The sequence below is a fragment of the Zootoca vivipara genome, chromosome 3 (genome assembly GCF_965207765.1).
Source record: "Zootoca vivipara chromosome 3, rZooViv2.hap1.1, whole genome shotgun sequence".
Classification (NCBI taxonomy): domain Eukaryota; kingdom Metazoa; phylum Chordata; class Lepidosauria; order Squamata; family Lacertidae; genus Zootoca; species Zootoca vivipara.
The window spans coordinates 104,733,050-104,753,630 of NC_142586.1; the positions used below are offsets into that span (position 1 = coordinate 104,733,050).

The 20,581-nt window shown below is 39.4% G+C and overlaps 1 protein-coding gene across 1 annotated transcript in view; it reads left to right on the forward strand.

Annotated features, from left to right (window-relative positions):
* ACSS1 (acyl-CoA synthetase short chain family member 1) overlaps positions 1–20,581 on the forward strand; it is a 39,373-nt gene that overhangs the window by 17,406 nt on the left and 1,386 nt on the right. The window contains exons 3-13 of the mRNA XM_035111059.3: positions 2,687–2,886; positions 3,553–3,728; positions 4,567–4,719; positions 6,279–6,426; positions 8,007–8,144; positions 9,518–9,610; positions 14,408–14,520; positions 14,950–15,076; positions 15,544–15,671; positions 16,692–16,755; positions 18,574–18,692. Coding sequence (XP_034966950.2) covers positions 2,687–2,886; positions 3,553–3,728; positions 4,567–4,719; positions 6,279–6,426; positions 8,007–8,144; positions 9,518–9,610; positions 14,408–14,520; positions 14,950–15,076; positions 15,544–15,671; positions 16,692–16,755; positions 18,574–18,692 — 1,459 coding nt within the window. The remainder of the gene's footprint in view (positions 1–2,686; positions 2,887–3,552; positions 3,729–4,566; positions 4,720–6,278; positions 6,427–8,006; positions 8,145–9,517; positions 9,611–14,407; positions 14,521–14,949; positions 15,077–15,543; positions 15,672–16,691; positions 16,756–18,573; positions 18,693–20,581) is intronic.

Genomic DNA, 20,581 nt, shown 5'->3' on the forward strand with positions numbered 1-20,581 from the left:
GCTGTCTTCAAGGGCAGCCACACATAGAGCACATTACAGTAGTCTAAGCAAGAGGACAACTGAGACCAGGGTATCTCAGTCCAGGAAGGAACCATAGCTGGTGAAACAACCTAATCTGGGCATAGTCACTCATGGCATACATACATACTTCCATATTTGAAAGTAAATAATGTGTACCTCCTACTTGGAGTGTCTGGGAAACACTGAGATAGTGTTGGGAAAATAGGCCATTTTCAACTTGGGCCTTAACTTGGGAGATAAAGCAAATATTCTCATTGGGAGTTTCTCATATCCCTAGTTCTTTTTATTTTTAGCAGGTCAAAAGCTGTTTGCCACTCATTTAAAAGTTTTGGCATTTTGGTTCCCTCCCTGTGGAACACCCTCCCATCAGATGTCAAAGAGATAAACAACTACATAACCTTTAGAAGACATCTGAAGGCAGCCCTGTATAGGGAAGTTTTTAATGGTTGGTGTTTTTGTGGTATCATATGTGTTGTAAGCCACTCAGAGTGGCTGGGGAAACCCAGCCAGATGGGCAGGGTATAATAATAATAATAATAATAATAATAATAATAATAATAATAATAATAATTTTATGACTTGTAGCTACATGTATTCTGAAAATATATAATACAGTGACAATGAACTGGTGACCATCAGTAAAGGTTTTGCTCCCGATTTTTGTAGCATGATCCTGATGCATATTTGCAAAATACAAAGTGCCATCTTGAGACATATTTGCAAAATACAGTCATAAAATTAATCCACTGACAGCTAGCAGTGGATAGATAAATGTAATATATTTCCATAAAAATATTTGCTTTATCTCAGGAGAATGCATGGAAGCATTGGCATATTGATAACTGTATAGGAACTGTCAGCACAAGAGGCTGTCACCTTTTTTTAGAGGTGTCAAATTGTGAATGCCTGGATAGCGTTGCAGCCTACTTCTTGAGTGGAGGAATGGAAAATATTATACAACAAAATATATACATTAATAGTAATGGAAACAGTTCTAGCTTTTGTTGCTGGCTGGCTTTCTTTCTGAGCGCAATACAGAGTTCAAGACAAAACAGGGAGGGAGGAGTTTGTGGCCCTCCAGTTGTTGCTGGATTTCTCCTGGTTGTTTCTTCCTGCTGTGCTTCATCTGGTTTCAGAGCACGACTGGGAGAAAAAATAGCCAAGGGCATTTGCAGGGGATAATTCAGCGGTGGCTGTACCTACAGGGACTAGTAGGGCAGAAGGTAGAGAGCTGCATGAGGGCAATGCTGAGACTGAGAGGAGGCACTTACAACCAATGCCACCCTCAAGACTGAAAGGTAGGTGGAGCTGGCTGAGGTTGGTGGAGCTGTGCCCCATTTGACCTAATGGACCACCCTTCACCAGGCTCATCCATGGATATGAGCAGGATTAAACTCCACCTGTCAATTCTCCCTTGTAAATGCCTTCTGGTCCCTTTGTTAGTAATAAGAGACAAACCTCAGCTTGGAAATCTTGAATTTACTTCACAATGTGTAGTTCTGTCCTTATAGTCCCTTCTGAAAATGTTCCGATCCAGTACAGGACTTTGATACCATATTCTTGAAACACATCTGAATTATTTGGATAGTGTGAGATGAAATGGTTGTCTACTAAGACAGCTATGCTTTGGCAGACATCCCAGTTTCTCATTTTCATTTAGCCATAAAACTTGTAGGTAGCTTTGGAAGAGATACGAACTTTATATCAGTGTCTGTTTAATTATTTTTAGACTCTAAAAGTAAAAACAACTTTTTTAAAAATAGCCTTATTCATAGATTTGTTGATTTCGGGTTGGGCTGTTAATTGCATAAGAAGTAATTACACAATCAAATGCATATGAAACAAATTACAGTTTTTAAGGCTGAGCAAGGAGGCATGCTTCCTACAAAGCATTCTTTTATATATTTGAACACTGTAAGTGTCTCTCGAATGCTTAGAATGTTGATGAAGGCCAAGTGTTCCTCATTATGTCAATATTTCAAAAGCACTATTGATTTCTATGGTTCAGCAAATGTTATCCAAAAGACCAGCAAGAGACAAAGCTAATGATTTTTTTGGGTATAATTCAGATAACAACTTCTCTGAACTTTAGATCATGTATTAAAATGGTTGCTCTCAGCTGTTAAAACAGTGCATATATTTCATTATATGACATACCTCATTCTGTCTTAATGGCAGGTAATTAATACATAGTAAATAACTGCAGGAACTTTGGTGGAATAATAATTATCTGTTATAGATCTCTAGACTATTTAGACTGTTATAGATCTTTAGTGAATAATATCCAAAACATTTCCCCCCATTTCATAAGTTCACTACTAACAATGAATAGGTACCAAATGCATGTACTGTACAATATTAGGCAAACAGGGCAGTTTCAAATTTTTAACTTTGTTTACGATGTAGAAGTAAAGTAAAAATGCTAAATTGGATCATCCACTAGAACATAAAAAAAAATTCTGGAGGAAATGGATCCCCCCCCCCCATGCAAATTACCCTAATTGGTACAGGGGCTTTTCCTGGGATAGCTTCCAATTCAAAATTTTCCTAAAAACTCAAATTACTGGGATTGGCATTGCTTTATACAAGCCTTATGCTATAGAAATACATATTTAACAAACTGGAGCATACAGAAATGACATGGTGGTTCTTTCCTGTGTTGCAGGGAGCTTCTGGATATGACTTGCCGCCTTGCTAATACATTAAAGAAAAATGGAATAACAAAAGGGGACCGAGTTGCTATTTATATGCCTGTGTCCCCAATGGCAGTGGCTGCCATGTTGGCTTGTGCCAGAATTGGTGCTGTTCATACCGTTGTCTTTGCTGGATTCAGTGCAGATTCATTGGCAGGGAGAATCAATGACTGTGAGTAGTTTTCAGATGCTGGGAAGGGGTAGCTATGACTATTTCTCATATTGCAGGGCAGTTCTCATCACACACAACAGGCATTCCCATTATGCATGACTAATATTCCCCATCATTGAAAACAATGTGTTAGCCTCTGTATGCACAAAATTCATGTGTGTAGTATGTTGTGAGGAACATTGGCCAATGGGCCTCATTACACCCACCAGCCAGTTATATGATATAAGATGCAGAGATTTGTTATCTGCGGACTACGCATTACAGCACTATAAGAGTTAAGCCTCTGCTTGCAAATTGTATAAGAAAAAAACCTATAGAGTCTTGAAGCTTCTTACAAACTAACAAATTTATCAGTGTGTACAATAAAAAAAATTCCTTCAGTAGCACCTTAAAGACCAACTAAGTTTATATTTTGGTGCTACTGAAGGAATTTTTTTATTTTGCTTCGACTCAGACCAACACGGCTACCTACCTGTTATCAGTGTGTGTAATCTTCTGTGGACAAGAGTCTGTTTCTAGTTTTGCTACAAGACCTTTTGTTTCTGCTGCAACAGAAAACACAGCTACCCCTCTGGAAACTGCATATGAGTTACTATTCTGCTATATATATGGAACAATAATGGAGGAAAACAAGCTGCTAAGTCCACAAATGATTTTTCTTGTTAGCTAAATGCAAAGCAGTCATCACCTCTAACCAGGGAGTCAGGGGCGGACGTGTCATAGAACTGAAGAAGACCGTGGATGAAGCTGTAAAGAATTGTCCAAGTGTCAAGTGTGTCTTTGTGACTCTGAGAACTACCAACAAAATCCACATGGGCAGTTGTGATATTCTCCTTGAAGAAGTATGTTCATGATGTTCATGGTACTACTGTACTTTTAAATCAGGTATTTCTATAGGGTGCAATAATATTTTATCACAGCAGGTTATATGCTGGTGTTTTGTCTAGAACAAATTAATGTTGATGAGCCTAGTTTTATAATGAATCAAAGGCCAGGCTGAAACTTGGAATTGTCAAGTTAGTGCATCCTTGGATTGCAGCTTCATATCTAGAGATAAGAGTCCAGAAAAATGGGGGAAATTTGGGAGGGAACCCATCTTTTCCCCCACCCCCATTATTTTCTGAAGCTGTTTGTTTGTTTTTGAAAATTAGACACATTTTGGATTAAGATTCAGAATGGTGGACAAAACTTTTAAGACAAGGTGCTCATATATTTATTCTCCCAAAATGATTTTTAAAACTTTGTAACAAGAAGACTTATGTGAGTCTCTGTTCAATCTTGGATCATGAAAAATTGCAAGCAAAATAAATAAATAAATAAATAAATAAATAGTAGCAATGTAAAATATTATGAAAGAGGAGGTGTATCAATTAAAAACATGTTGGAATAAAACAGTCTTCAAAAGGTTGGAAGTGATGGAGTATCTACTCCCTTGGGTGGGGGGACCACAACTGAAAAGGTGCTCTTTTTGTGCCACCTCTGCACCTCAGATGACAAGTGGGAGCATGGAGGAGCCTTAAACCCTATTCTTGAGCAGGTTCAATAGCCCTTTTTGGATGTTTTTTATGTTTTAATATCTGCTGTAAGCCACCCAGCCAGATGGGTGGGGAATAATAATAATAATAATAATAATAATAATAATAATAATAATAATAATTCCTCTTTCTTTTCTTTATTTAGGAGATGGCTAAGGAGGCACCAGTTTGTTCCCCTGAAATAATGGACAGTGAAGATATGCTCTTTATGCTTTATACCTCAGGGAGCACAGGAAAACCTAAAGGGATTGTTCACACCCAAGCTGGCTATCTCCTTTATGCTGCCTTAACGCACAAGGTACATCAGAAATTGTATCCCTTTACTATATCAGTAGTAATTGTGGAGAACAGATAGTAAAAATAAATTTGTTTGGGGGTGGGGAGATGTACTGATGATTTTTGGAAATGTTGCCTGGTAAAAATTTCTCTGAGTCCTTCTGCTAGACTTAAATTATATGCACACCAAAAGCTGCCACTTTAGCCTTAAAATGTCTAAATAATTTATTCAGCTTCAGTATTGAAAAGTATTTTATTCCCTCCATAATTCTGGTTATGCATTCTGTTGGGCAACGTCACTTCCCAGATACTTCATTCACTTATTTACAGCATTTGTATTCTGCTACATAAAATAGATTTCTTTTGGTGGCTTAACAATAATGAGTAAAAACAGGCAATAAACAAAATAACATACAAAATGAAAAGCTACATAAACACAACAGAAATCAAAACTCATTGCACTCCAAAATGTTAAAACTGAGAGGTGCAGACTACATCAATTAAAAAGCCTGGCTGAATGGAGAGGTATTCATGTTCTGCTGAAAAGTTCTTAAGAACAATGCTTAGAGCAGGCATAGGCAACTCCAGCCTTCCAGATGTTTGGGACTCCAGTTCACATCAACCCTAGCTAACAAGACCAGTGGTCAGGGATGATGGGAATTGTAGTTCCAAACATCTGGAGGGCCAGAGTTGGCCAATGCCTGGCTTTCCCTAAAAGCAACTTCCTAGTTAGTAGTCAATGCCCTCTTTTTTCTGCTATGAATGTGGTTACCTTGGTCATTTTGCTCCTCCCTGCTCACACTGGGAAAATCAACCCATGATCTCAGGCTTACATATGAATTGGGAATCATGGTTTGTTTCACTCCCAGCAATGTTTATTCTTGGCTTGCTGATAATGGTTTGATGGAGCAAAATAGATCACATTTCCCCAAAGAATCCTGGGAACTGTAGCTCTCCTCTCGCAAAGCTACAGTTCCCAGCACCCTTAACAAAATGCAGTTCCCATGATTCCTTGTGGGGAGGCATGTGCTTAAATGTATGGTGTGGATCTGTCCTCGTCCATCACATGAAACCATGAATGTGAAGAGCAAAGTGCCTGAAATCTGTGGCTGTACATCTGTTTCACCACATGAGGTGTATCATATGGTAAATAACTGCTGAAGAATGATGGAGAGTTTAATTAATTAGAATCATAGAATCATAGAGTTGGAAGAGACCACAAGGGCCATCCAGTCCAACCCCCTGCCAAGCAGGAAACACCATCAAAGCATTATTGACATAAGGCTGTCAAGCCTCTGCTTAAAGATCTCCAAAGAAGGAGACTCCACCACACTCCTTGGTAGCAAATTCCACTGCCGAACAGCTCTTACTGTCAGGAAGTTCTTCCTAATGTTTAGGTGGAATCTTCTTTCTTGTAGCTTGAATCCAGTGCTCCGTGTCCACTTCTCTGGAGCAGCAGAAAACAACCTTTCACCCTCATAATTAATTCACCTTTCACCCTCATAATTAATTCACCTTTCACCCTCATAATTAATTATTAAACATGTAAACTCTAACCTGCTTTACTGTTCATCTTTGTAGCATGTGTTTGACTACAAGCAAGATGACATTTTTGGTTGTGTGGCTGATATTGGTTGGATCACGGGACACAGCTATGTTGTGTATGGACCACTCTGCAATGGAAGCACCACAGTTCTGTTTGAAAGCACTCCAATCTATCCTGATCCAGGTGCCTTAAGTAGAAACTTAAAAGTTTAACTCCTAGGCATAGAGAAGGGCTGTTCATGTAACAACTCCCAGTTTCAAACTCTGGCATCTCCTTATAGGGCTGGGAAAAGATTCCTGTCTATAATCCCCAGAAAGCTACAGTGTAGACACTGCTTGGTATGCACCATAGCTGCCAAGTTATCCCTTTTTTACAGGGATTTTCCCTTATGCTGAATAGGCTTCCTCACGAGAAAAGCGAAAACTTGGCAGCTATGGTATGCACATGATGGTAAACCACAGATTACCATGCAAGAACAATGCACTGGTGCATGCTGCTCAGTTGCCCCCACTTTGCTCCACCCTGCATGCCTCTGGGAGAAACATACCATAAAGCACGGGTGGCCAACTTCCAAGAGACTGCAATCTACTTTCAAATTTAAAATCTGGCAGTGATCTACCCCCGTTTCAGCTCAAAGTTATTGAGTGAAAGACTAGGGTGATGTCTGCTGTTTCCAGGCATTTTTCTTGATGCGAGACTTTTGTCGGTGACCTGAAAGTTTGTTTGGACCCTGGGTGAGAACCTGGAGGCTGAAAGGGAGGGTGTGTCAGAAGTAAAATTAATTGATTAAGATATATTGATTTATATATCTTAGTAACTTTGTACTGAAGTATTTGTATTAAATATATAAATATATATATATAAAATTGTCCAGTAACACCTTAGAGACCAACTAAATTTGTTCTTGGTGTAAGCTTTCGTGTGCGTGCACACTTCTTCAGAATGCACACAAAAGCTTATACCAAGCATAAACTTAGTTGGTCTCTTAGGTGCTACTGGACAATTTTTTTTATTTTTATATATATTTCAACTGTGTCAGACCAAGATGGCTACCTACCTGGATTTGTATTAAGATATTAGAAACGAAAATTTTGAGAGGTGATGTAGCAGCTGCCAATCCAACCAACCTCCCACCACATATATTTGGTGAATCTGTAGCACTGCAGACCAGTGGATAGGTGATAAGGTTTGGTCTTAATTGTGAAGAAGAGATTGTACACATTCACCTGCCAGTCACCATCTTGCTATGTGTTTAAGGCAGTGCAGTGATGGCCAAACTTGGCCCTCCAGCTGTTTTGGGACTACAATTCGCATCATCCATCACCACTGTTAGCTAGGGATGATGGGAGTTGTAGTCCCAAAACAGCTGGAGGGCCAAGTTTGGCCATCACTATTTTAAGGAGTACAAATGGTATCTCAAATTACCTGTTTGGGCTCAATTTAAAAGGTAGGTGTTGATTTTAGTATAGATCAGTGGACTTACTGCTCTGCCCTTAAACATGAGCCTGTACAAAGTGTTTAGGGTGGGGTATACTGATTGTGGTATCCGCTCAACAACACAAAGCACAATGATGGGCTAGTGTGGCATGCAGAGAATCTATAAAAATATTTTTAAATCTTTAAAAAGCAGGTACTTTGTGCCCATATTACAAAGAATGCCTTTGTATTGTAGTATGTATTTTCATTGTATTTGAAATATTCTGAACATGTAGCGCTTACGAAGTTCACAGACAAATGTAAGATGACCATTTGGAATTTTGCAGGTCGCTACTGGGAAACCGTTCAAAGGTTAAAAATTAATCAATTTTATTGTGCTCCCACTGCATTGCGATTGCTGCTGAAGTATGGAGATGAATTTGTAAAGAAGTATGACAGATCTTCCCTAACTACACTTGGATCAGGTGAGAATGCTCAACTTAAGGCTTTGTTTCATTTGAAGTCAGTACTGCTGATTTCTATGGAAGCAGATTTCCCCAGTCCTGTAATAATTTTGAGAGAGATAAGCTTTTTATTTTGTCAGAGATTTATGAGTTAAATCTTAGAAATACCTGAGAGTATAAAGAGTACAGTGCAAATTTTGTTGACAGTGGAAAATGCCATGTTATTCTTCAACTGGGAGGTCAGGATCCATATGTGAAACACACTCTGACCTTAGCTGGATTGCACCAGTGGAACCTTTATCTTCTAAAAAAAGGGGAGAGATAAACAAATAATAAAGGAAAAGGAACACAAGGACTTTTGCCCCACTAATTATTTCTAATTTACATGTCAAAAGTACTTCTAGCACCCAAGAGTCCATTAATTGGGTGGTTAGAGATGCTTTCAGTAGGTAAAGCTTTTCTCACTCTGGCATGACAAGCTGAAACATCCTTAAATCTCAAAGCAGGAAGCTTTGCTGTCCCTCTTCACAGCTTAGAGAAAAAGTAGAAATATGCAATAGATTATTTAAGTTGGGACCCATATCATCATTTGGGATTAAAGATGGATCCTGGAGATGATAAGGAAGAATACTTACATAGCCAGTTTAGTCCTGTGTCACACTCGCATTGGAGCTGTGAGTGGACTAACCTTGAAATGATATGGCAAGAGTGCTGTAGAAGCTCCAATTTGAGCACTGAGTGCACCAGCCAATAAATTATACTTTATTAATCAGACAAAGCACAATGCATAGGCTGCTGTATTTGCAAGGGCTGGCTACTCTCAAACCTCAGCAGTAGTAATCTGACAAGAAGATGAACAATTTTGATTGTTGCCGTTTTTGGTCTTGTGCACCCAAGTGCTTGTGGCTGTGGAGAAACAACCTGGGAAATTTGGTTCATGACACCCAGCCCCCTTACTATTTATAGTATCTGCAGTAGATGCCAGTACACAAATTTTGTTTTCAAAACTTCTAAAGTTTTCTGCATTTTTAATTCATGCAATGAGAATGAGTGTTTGTGGGTGGGGGGAGGGAGGCTCGGTTAATTTCATTGTACACAGGTTGTACATTGACAATAAAGGTGTTGTTGTTGTTGTTGTTGCTGCTGCTGTTGTAACTTAAAGGTTTACAGAAATGCACCTTCTTTTTAATTTCATCCTGTTGCTTTATGTCCTATCTTTAGTAGAAAAGATGGCCAATTCTGAACATTTTCAGCACGTTTCTCCACCAGTTCTTCTTTCTGCTAAACATATCCAGTTCCTTCAGTCATTCTTCATATGATTGTTGATCAGTTACCAAATATAAAATACTTTCGGCAGAACTCGCAATTCTTCCTTTTACTATTTTGGATTTTAGTGGGAGAACCCATAAACCATGAAGCTTGGCAGTGGTTCTACAATGTGGTAGGAGAGGGACGCTGTTCTCTTGTGGACACTTGGTGGCAAACAGGTAAAATAATGACAGTTTTAAAAATCTTTTTATCCCCCCCCCTCGCACACGCACACACACACACACACAGAGCATTGTACCATTTTTTGTGTATCTGTTTATTGGGTAGCTGCTAGCATCCTGTTTAAAGCCATCTTATCAGGCTAGAGGAACAAGGAATGGGTTGTGCAACAACCTCTAGGCCTTTGGAACTGCCTGGGGCATCCGACCTTGGTGCGAGCCGTCAAACTACTGACTTAATAATACTAAGGGAATATATCTAAATTATAAACTCTCATTACAAAAGAGCCTAGGGTTCGGATACCCTCAGCTGTTTCATGGCAACACCCCCGAAGTTAGTCTATCTAGTTTAAATATTTATTTGAAAATAGAATGATTTTTTTCCCATTATTGCTGATGCTCAGAAGCAGAACCCTTAATCTCTCAAAAGCTTTATACCCAATGCAGAAACAAACACACACATTCCTGTGAGAGGATTTATTGTTTCCTTTGGATATAAATGGTAGTGGTAAGAATAATTCACATAGAGTGTTTATGAGGATAGAGAATGTGAGTTGATTTGCCATCGTGTTAGCTCAATTGCACATCTCACAATCAATTTAAAAATAGCTCATTAATTGCTGTTTATCCGCTCTGGAACATAGATCTCTGAAGCAGCAGTATGCCACAAGATAATCAACTTGAACAGGCATAAAGATTAACAAATGAGGCTTTACGAATCCATTTGAAAGCATTTGGATGAGTGGATAAGTGAGAGGGAGATTATAAGTGTGTGTGTGTGTGTGTGTGTGTGTGTGTGTGTGTGTGTGTGTGTGTGACAGGGAGCTCATTGTGCACATCTTGTGTTAATATATTTGCAAAGTTTGATCAAGCTCTACACAGTAGCATAATTTTCAGATCCAGTGTTCAATGAACCTTCAGCCCTCAAACCAGAGGTAGCTTGCCTTATAGGAGGTCAGATTGTTTGTCCATCTCACCCAGCATTTTCTATTGTGTCTGAGAGTGTCTGCCAAGAGTCTTGGGCAGAAGTCTTCCTAATCAGCTGCTATAACTGGAGAGGCCAATAATTTTCTGTATGCAAAGCATGTGCTCCAGTGATTAACTGTGTTTCTTCCCCATTTATTTTGGAGACTTACACGAAATTGAATATGAAAAGTCTGGTAAAATAAAAATAAAAATCATTTGATGCTAGAAAGACATCAGCCAGTTCTAGGGGAGCCTCCCTGGGGCAACATTCCAGAGCTACAGCCCTTTCCGGGTAACTATCTACTTCACCTATGAAGGCAGGGGAACCTGCACAAGCGTCTTTGAGCCTCAGGTAGTAAGAGTTGAGCAGTTGAGCAGGCTTGTGTGGGAGCAAGTTGCCCTTCAGGTAATCTAGTCCCAAGCCTCATAATAATACCCAGCATTTAATTCAAGAATAGCACAGAAATATCTAAGCATGGAACAGCAAACTCCAGAACATTAAACAATGCAGTCTTGCCTGCATTGTGGGATGAACAAGATCCAGCTGCTCAGCTCCACTCCCTTGCCTCAGAGGCCCCCAAAATGCTAGCAGGCTAGCAGACTCTGCAGTCTAGCAGACAGAAGCCAAAAACTGACACCAAGGAGGACCAAGGATGTGGGCAAAAACGGTCATAATCCTTTCACCATAGAGACATTTCTGACACCATATTTGGATTTGATTTTTATTCTGAGAATTTTTTGTAAGGTGCTTTGACAAGACTTTTGAGGTTATATAGTATTCTAAACAAAAATTTGTCACCATGCCAAAAGAATGCATGGAATATTGTGTGGTTCTAAATGCAGCTTGAATATTCAGATACTACTGTGGTTAATGAATCTAGCAAATTTCAAGTATTCAAAGCATTTTGTGTACATTGTATTATTAATCTTAATAGCCTATAAAGTAGGAATTATTATCTCCATTTTCAGATAGGTGGCTAAGAATTTAGTGGATTGTCTATGGGTTTTTTTTTTTTAGGTGAACGTGAAATTTAGGGTTTAACTACACATGCCACACACATGCATGTACCTTAGGCCTGACACTAGCTTCAGAAAGTTGTTATTTTTAGTTGAGAAGCAATGGGCTTGGGTAAGGGGTGCTCAACCTTTTCCCTATTCACTTTGTCTCTTGCACAGTTCTGTTTCTAGTTTTATTATTCTGCCAATTTCTAAACGGACCTTCATCCATCAAGATCCCAGAGCAGTTCTAAAATAATTACATTAAAACAATAAAATGTAGTCATTGAGAAGCATTGGGATATAATTTTCTTTGAAGCACCTTTTTAAGATAACCAACAAACCAATAGCACCTAGTACCCAAATCCAATTAAAAAAAACTAAAGCAAGAACCCTAAACTGTTGTTTAAGATGCATACCAATGCAGCACTTAAGTTTGAGAGAAAATAAGGATAACTATATGGGAACAATTCTCAAGTTGAAATTTAAGTCTTAGCAGTCAGTACACTTCATACCCTTTCCCTGTTGAGTGTTGATGTGCTTGTGATTATTTTACATGTGAGTTATATTTCTGCTTCCTTTCTTATAAAAGGAGTAGAGTGTTCTGTTTCCCCAGTTAAGAGGACAAACAGCATAAGGGGACTAATGCCTTTAAAGTGCTATATGCACAATAAATAGTAACAATAGCTTTAATGTATTTTGCAATGATTTGTAATTAGGGCAAACATCCATTACCTTTGAGACATCCCAAATAATTTCCCTGTTAGCATATAAGCCATGTTTGAGCCCTGATCTCCATAAATGGGGGGTGGGGTGGTGAGATGAAGGATTGCTGTTTTGTGCCAACTAGGACAGCCCAACCCTCTCCTTTTCCAACCTTCACAGGGCAATCAGGAGACAAAATCCCTTGATAGGAATTGCAAAAATTACGCATTTACCAGTAGCTCTTCATTTGCAGTAAATCACAGTTATCAAAGGAATTGAATACAACTGTTGGATATGGCTTTATTTATTTGTAGGGCCTAATATTCCGGCGGTTTTATTACTTTTGCTTCTTTTTGTGTATCTGTTAGTGTTAGACTATAAAAGATCTGATTAAGGTTGAAATCTCTGATCTGATTTAACATTTATCCTGAGAGAAATGAGGAAAGAATGATTAAGAGGCTCAGTCCTGAATTGAAAATAATCGCAGAATGCCCATAATGGGTGGGAGAATCTAATCCTATATAATAATAGTATTTTAGTCTCATAAACCGCTTTTCAAGCAAACCATTTGAAGTGCTGTGAAAACAGCACAAGGAAGCACATTCCATAATATCCTTGCACTTCTATCACTGCTGTTGAAATTACTTGCTAAGTGTATGAAATTGGGTTGAATACAATTTTCTTGGCAGCTTCGTGGTGGGGAGATAAATAAAACAAGCCGCTTCCCTGTATTTTTGCACAGGAACTGATATCTTCCCTGTACCAGTCACTGCAACATGTTAAGAACTTGCCCCCAAAGATGCCACTACAGATGCTTTAGTGTGGTTTCATGAAGTGACTAGAGTCCCATTGGCACCAGCAGAGCCAGTTGTCAAGGATGATAGGAATTGTAGTCCAAGAACATATGGGAGTCTATAGTTGCTTGCCCCTCCTTTAAGATGGGTGGGGAAGACAACCACATTTTCCATTGTGGATGGTTTGGCAGTCCATATAATGTAGGCTAGAAATCTAATTTTTAACCCGGATCTGCAGGTGCCCATCCTTGCTCTTAACCACTGAGTGGCTAGGGGCAGAGACAAAATTGAGTTTGTTAAAAAGGAGCTTGCCAAGGAAAATTTTATGTCCGGAAGAATAATAATTCCTGCGGCTCTTGATAATGCTGGAATTCTGGTGTAGTATACCCACCCTTGGAGTCCAGAGTGATAGGGATCCTGTGGGAGATGGCATCTATGTACAAAGCATGGTCTGAAGACACATTGTACAGCAGTTTAGCTGAAGCTAACGTTCTGTTCAGTGCCTGGGAACCCCATGTATGCTGCCTGGAGTTTTATCATGGGAGAAAAGCACAATATATATGTCATAAATAGATCCATTGCCTATCCATGGGGGTTTGTTAGCCTCTCAGGAGCCCTTACCCATACATGCTCATCAGCAGTGGAGTCTAGTCTAGTTGGAATCCACCAACTTGCAATACAAAATGAAGTTTGGGTTCATTCTTGTAATGCCTTTACATGAGCCACCCTACCAATTACCAGTATTGCTTGTTTCTCCTGGCAGCCTGAGAAGACTGGATTAGAAGCCTCTGTACTCTCAGTTGAGCACTAACAGATGGGTTGCATCTAGAAATGCTATATTTCCTACCTTCCAGTGTTCTCCCTCCCACTTGCCTGCCTGCCTGAATGGGAGAGCTTTCCTCCCCCCTCCCCCCACTAAAATAAACACAGATCATTTTATTGATGGGGATTTCACTAACTGTAAATTTGGAAAACTGAAAAGAAGCAAGTAAGGCCCCGCGATATAATAATGCTTATGTTTATGTGTGTGAGTTTGCCTTCAGAGGTTTGAGATTGGGGTGGTAGTCAAATCTTATACCGTACCTTCGGATACCCTGCCTCTCAGATGAAAAGACTCCCTGCAAGGCATGTATGGTGTGGATTGGAATTATTTGTTATATATTGGAATTGTTTGCAAGGTTGTTCTGTGTGTTTTTAAAGGGTTCAATCCACTTCCCATTGCAATGAATAATAAACCTGCTATTGTTTTTATTTGGGCTACAGTACATTGTACCCTAACCTACAAGAGAGCAGAGGATGCATTAATTTCAGTTGCTTTCCACCATTTTTCTTCCAGAAACTGGTGGCATTTGCATCGCTCCTCGGCCTTCAGATAAAGGAGCTGAGATCATTCCTGCCATAGCAATGCGGCCTTTCTATGGGATTACCCCAGTTCTGATTGATGAAGGGGTGAGATTTGTTAAAATAAGATCAATGAAAATACAAAGATAAAGTGCCTTTTTGGTATATGTATTGTTCCTCTACCTGCCTACCTATCTCAAACATTAATAAAATCCTGGATAAATGGTTTGCTGCAAAGGATTGTGAAACTTAGATAGAAAGGGGTTAAGGATTGCTTATCATTATTTTCTTTCTGGTCAGACCTGCTATCCAGATAGGGCTTTACTTTTGTTAGGGAAATTGCTGAGTATATCAATGCTCTCCAGTCTAGGACTTTGATAGAAGGCTGTGGTTCTCTTCCTGGTCCTAGCATTTATGCTGCTGATGTCCTAAATTGTAAATGTTAATGAAACATACAGTTAGGCCAAATAGTTCAGCTTTTGCAACATCTCTGTTTAATTGTTATATTGACAGTTTCTCCTTTTCTTGGACTCTCAGGGAAATATTTTAGAAGGCAATGATGTCTCTGGAGCTCTCTGCATAGCACAGCCTTGGCCAGGTATTGCAAGGACCATCTATGGAGACCACCAGAGATTTGTAGAAGCTTATTTCAAAGCTTACCCAGGTAGAGTGGAAACATTGGTGCAAGTAGTGCACCATAATTTTTGCATAAGTGGCTGACTCTTTTCTTTTGACAGTACTGTATATATGACACTTCAAAAAAGAAAGAAAAATCAATTTCTTACTAGCAATTTCTGTACAAGCTGGATATTGCAGCTTGTATTATCCAAGCCAATTAAGCATATGTGTATATATATGTAAAGCCAACAGTGATAAAAATGAAAAGTTCTGAAACATATTTACTAATTGGTGTTGTTTGTACATTATCTTATGTACATTCTTCTAAAATGTCACCTATGACACAGGTCATTTCCTTCCATTAAAAAAAAACAAAAAACCAATGAGTGGTTATGAACCATGTTCACACATACAAATTATTCTGTAAGGACTAATGGACAGTGCCCATTCTGATGCTGAATTTTAGTGCTGCTAACAAAGGCATTAACTGACACTGCTTGTCTTTTGTTACAGGTTATTATTTTACAGGTGATGGTGCTTATAGAACTAAAGAAGGCTATTACCAGATAACAGGGCGAATGGATGATGTCCTCAACATCAGTGGGCACAGACTTGGAACTGCAGAGATTGAAGATGCCATGGTAATTAGTGGGGCAATGAAAAGTGTTGGCCCTAATAATACAGTTAAGTCGGTGGGAACATAATTGACCATCAGGGAACCACACTAATCTGCAAGGTTTTCATTTTAGGGCTTGCTCATATATTGATATTCATTGACATCTTCATTGTGGCATTAAGAGAAAACTTGCTTATGTGGATACAGATTAGTTACCGCAGTCTACCACTTGATACCACCATAAACACAATTATTAAGAAGGAAACAGTTCACACATCTTGTAAAGAGTCAGTGGCTGATGAGAGGTCAAGGCCTAGAAATACCACATCAGACTACGTATAACAAAATACACTTGTATATGTTGTTGTTGTTTAGTCGTGTCCGACTCTTTGTGACCCCATGGACCATAGCACGCCAGGCACTCCTGTCTTCCACTGCCTCCCGCAGTTTGGTCAAACTCATGTTCGTAGCTTCGAGAACACTGTCCAACCATCTCGTCCTCTGTCGTCCCCTTCTCCTAGTGCCCTCCATCTTTCCCAACATCAAGGTCTTTTCCAAGGATTCTTCTCTTCTCATGAGGTGGCCAAAGTATTGGAGCCTCAGCTTCACGATCTGTCCTTCCAGTGAGCACTCAGGGCTGATTTCCTTAAGAATGGATAGGTTTGATCTTCTTGCAGTCCATGGGACTCTCAAGAGTCTCCTCCAGCACCATAATTCAAAAGCACCATAATTCAAAAGCATCAATTAACTTGTATATACGAAACAATATATTGTGAAGTGGTGTTCTAGCCTAACTTTCTCACCGATCTGTCAGATTTGTGTGTGTAGGAACCTCTTCTTTCTTTTATGGAGTAACGTTCCATCACAGAAACTGCTGGTGGCAGTTTGAAGGGGTGCCTCCTAAGACACAGCTTTATCACCTCACCTGTTGCTTGTGAGAACTAGGCCCAAGTGATATGCATACATATATGCATGAATCTATTCATGCAACTTATAAAAGGAAGGTATGAAGCATAACTTTATTTTTTTATTTGTCTTTTTAAAGGATGAACATCCTGCTGTACCTGAAACAGCAGTGATTAGTTATCCGCATGATATCAAAGGGGAAGGTAAGCAAATGAAATAAGTTTATGTTTAATTACTGTTTTTTATAGGTTCAGGTAAGGAAAGGTACGGTTTAGGGGGGGGGATAGATTCTATTTCAGGTACCCCTGTTATCAGTTTGATCAGATCTGCAGAATCAGAATTTTAAAAAATATTGCCAGATTAATAGTATTTCATTGAACTGAAATGCTTTTGCTTAAAACATTTAGCAACAGAATTTGTATATGGAGTTTAACAGGGTCAGCTTATAAACTAAATTCATGATACCTTGATCCAAGAATTCTCGCACAAGGAGTAGTACTTTTGATTTCTGATATTTGATTCTCTTTCAGTACATAAGGAAGCACATGTAGAATAATCCAGTATTTATAAATTTATAATATTTCTTACCTACCCTTAGAATCATAGAATCATAGAGTTGGAAGAGACCACAAGGGCCATCCAGTCCAAACCCTTGCCAAGCAGGAAACACCATCAAAGCATTCCTAACAGATGGCTGTCAAGCCTCCGCTTAAAGACCTCCAAAGAAGGAGACTCCACCACACTCCTTGGTAGCAAATTCCACTGCCGAACAGGAGTGGAATTTCCTCTTACTGTCAGGAAGTTCTTCCTAATGTTTAGGTGGAATCTTCTTTCTTGTAGTTTGAATCCATTGCTCCGTGTCCGCTTCTCTGGAGCAGCAGAAAACAACCTTTCTCCCTCCTCTATATGACATCCTTTTATATATTTGAACATGGCTATCATATCACCCCTTAACCTTCTCTTCCCCAGGCTAAACATACCCAGCTCCCTAAGCCGTTCCTCATATGGCATTGTTTCCAGGCCTTTGACCATTTTGGTTGCCCTCCTCTGGACATGTTCCAGCTTGTCATTATCCTTCTTGAACTGTGGTGCCCAGAACTGGACACAGTATTCCAGGTGAGGTCTGACCAGAGCGGAATACAGTGGTACTATTACTTCCCTTGATCTAGATGCTATACTCCTATTAATGCAGCCCAGAATTGCATTGGCTTTTTAAGCTGCTGCATCACACGGCTGACTCATGTCAAGTTTGTGGTCTACCAAGACTCCTAGATCCTTTTCACATGTACTGCTCTCAAGCCAGGTGTCACCCATCCTGTATTTGTGCCTTTTGGGTTTTTTGCCCAAGTGTAGTACTTTACATTTCTCCCTGTTAAAATTCATCTTGTTTGCTTTGGCCCAGTTGTCTAATCTGTTAAGGTCATTCACCATGTAGAACATGAGACACTTAATCTCATGGTCATGGTCATAGGTCATGGGTTTGAGCCTACTTTGGGCAAAAGATTCCTGCATTGCAGGGGGTTGGACTAGACAACCCTCGTGGTCCCTTCCAACTCTCTAGTTCTATGATTCTATAAGAACTTTGAACACCTTAGTATTTTGAGGATTCATTACTCAAAATGTGGCATGATTTGGCATTAAAGCTTTTGGTCTTTAAGGCTGCAGTGCTATACACACTTACTTGGGATTAAATCCCATTTAACTCATATGACTTCCCTTTAAGTAGACATGTGTAAGTCTGCACTGCAATAATATTTTCACAACTGTATCTAAGAATGGTCCTTGAATTTTAAACATTTTTAAACAATGAAGAAAAACTACATTGATCAGCAATTTTAGCATAATTTATTAATTTGACTAGAAAAGAATATCCTTACAGCCATTGCTTTAGGCAAGACTTTCATACTTCATTGCACTGAGCAATGGGCTATTCTACATGTGCTGTCTTATGTAGTGAAAAGGAAAAGTGGAGAGTAGTTTAATGTCTAGTCTAGTAAATGAACTGTGGTCCTTTCTTCCAGCTGCATTTGCTTTCATAGTTCTAAAAGATGAGACAGCACATCCAGAAACGGTTATCAAAGAGCTAAGGGCAATAGTTGCCTCCAAAATAGCCAAGTATGCTGTGCCTGATCATGTTCTGGTAAGTTCTTCAGGCTATTAATTTGTCTTTAATAATGTCAGGCTACAGGGGGTCAACATGCATCTACTGACCTTCCTTATGGCACTGGGGACAATTTCTACAGGAGGAACAAGTATCTCCCAGACTCCTCTCAGACTAGCTTGTACCTGCCCCTTGTGTAGTTAAAGAGACTTAGCAGTACTCACCTGTTTCCCACTTCCTTCTTTAATGGTGAAATGGGGACAGCTGTTTGTGGGGGCAGGTTGTCCATTATTGACTAGAAGTGCTTGGCCAGTATAATTGATCTCCATTTTTCATAGGCTTTTTTCACTTTGGGAATCCATAACTTAAGAGGAATAACTCCAGTCATGTTTCTTTGAATGCAGTTGCCTTCGTTTAGTAATGGCCAGACAGATTTTTCTTGATTTAGCAAACACTGCATTAGCCTGATAACCCTTGAACTGGGTTCAGTACAAAGCTATTGTACTACCAACCTTACTATATGCTTGTGAAACATGGACCACTTATAAACGCCATCTCCAACTCCTTGAAAGATTCCATCAACGGTGTCTCCGAAAATTTTTACACATCACTTGGGAAGACAGGCGAACTAATATCAGTGTACTGGAAGAAGCAAAGATCACCAGTGTTGAAGCAATGATTCTTCAACATCAACTTTGTTGGTCTGGTCATGTTGTGCGGATGCCTGATGATCATCTTCCAAAGCAACTACTCTATTCTGAACTTTAAAATAAAAAGCATAATGCTGGTGGTCAACAAAAGAGGTTTAAAGACTGTCTCAAGGCAAATCTTTAAAAATGTAGTATAAACATTGATAACTGGGAAACCCTGGCCTGCGAGTGCTCCAGTTGGAGAACAGCCTTTACCAAAGGTGTCATGGGCTTTCAAGACACTCGAACTCAGGACGCAAGGGAGGAACGTGCTAAGAGGAAGGCACACTTGGCAAATCCACACCGTGATCAACTCCCGCCCGGAAACCAATGTCCCCACTGTGGAAGGACATGTGGTTCCAGAATTGGCCTCCACAGTCACTTACGGACTCATTGTTAAAACCGTATTTATGGAAGACAATCTTACTCAGCTACGAGTGATCACCAAAGAAGAAGAAGACTTTCTTTTACTTCCAAAATATATTGTCCTCTGTTGTAGTGCTTTACACAAAACTTGCTTCATGATTAATTCCCTTATAGTCCTTTTATAAAACAACATTACTAAGCCTTGTACTAAACCCTGGCTTCATACTACTAGACTCTTCTTGTTGTTTTTCCAAGCCTAAATTCCTATTACTTGACTTGTGCCACTGTTATTCTTTGTCCTCTGGACATTTACTACTTTTCTTTTAAAGGTAGAATCAGAGGTGTCTTTTTGCATATGTTTACATTTACCACTTCACGAACATGGCTTAAAGATCACATAGGCACAAAACGATGGCACTGTCCAGATGCAAAGGGTAACCTATTTTAAGAATGTGCCGTCAGGCTTGGGCTTAAGCAGACCCAATCCTTTCTTCTACACATGCAAGAGTAGGAAGTTTAAAGTTTCCTTTTGCTGCTTGGTTTCTTGTTATGTCCAAATTCAGGAAAGCTGTCACATCTTCAAGCCATACTTAAAACATACTTGGATTAAACCACAGTTTCAGATTGTGGTGTCTTCCAAGTAACTGTCTTGAACAAACCAGTTTTGCCGTTTTTGGACATGGTAGGAAACCACAGTTTGTTCCAAATTGCAAAAGAACACTTAAACTTTTTCCATTTGGAGTTACTGTAATGGGGGGACCATGGTTTCCTCTTGTGTCAGAACCAGGCCAGAGGCTGAAGGCTGTATGTGTCTGGCTTAATTTAACACATTATTGTTATAGTGGTTCACTCTCACAATAACACAATTCTTCC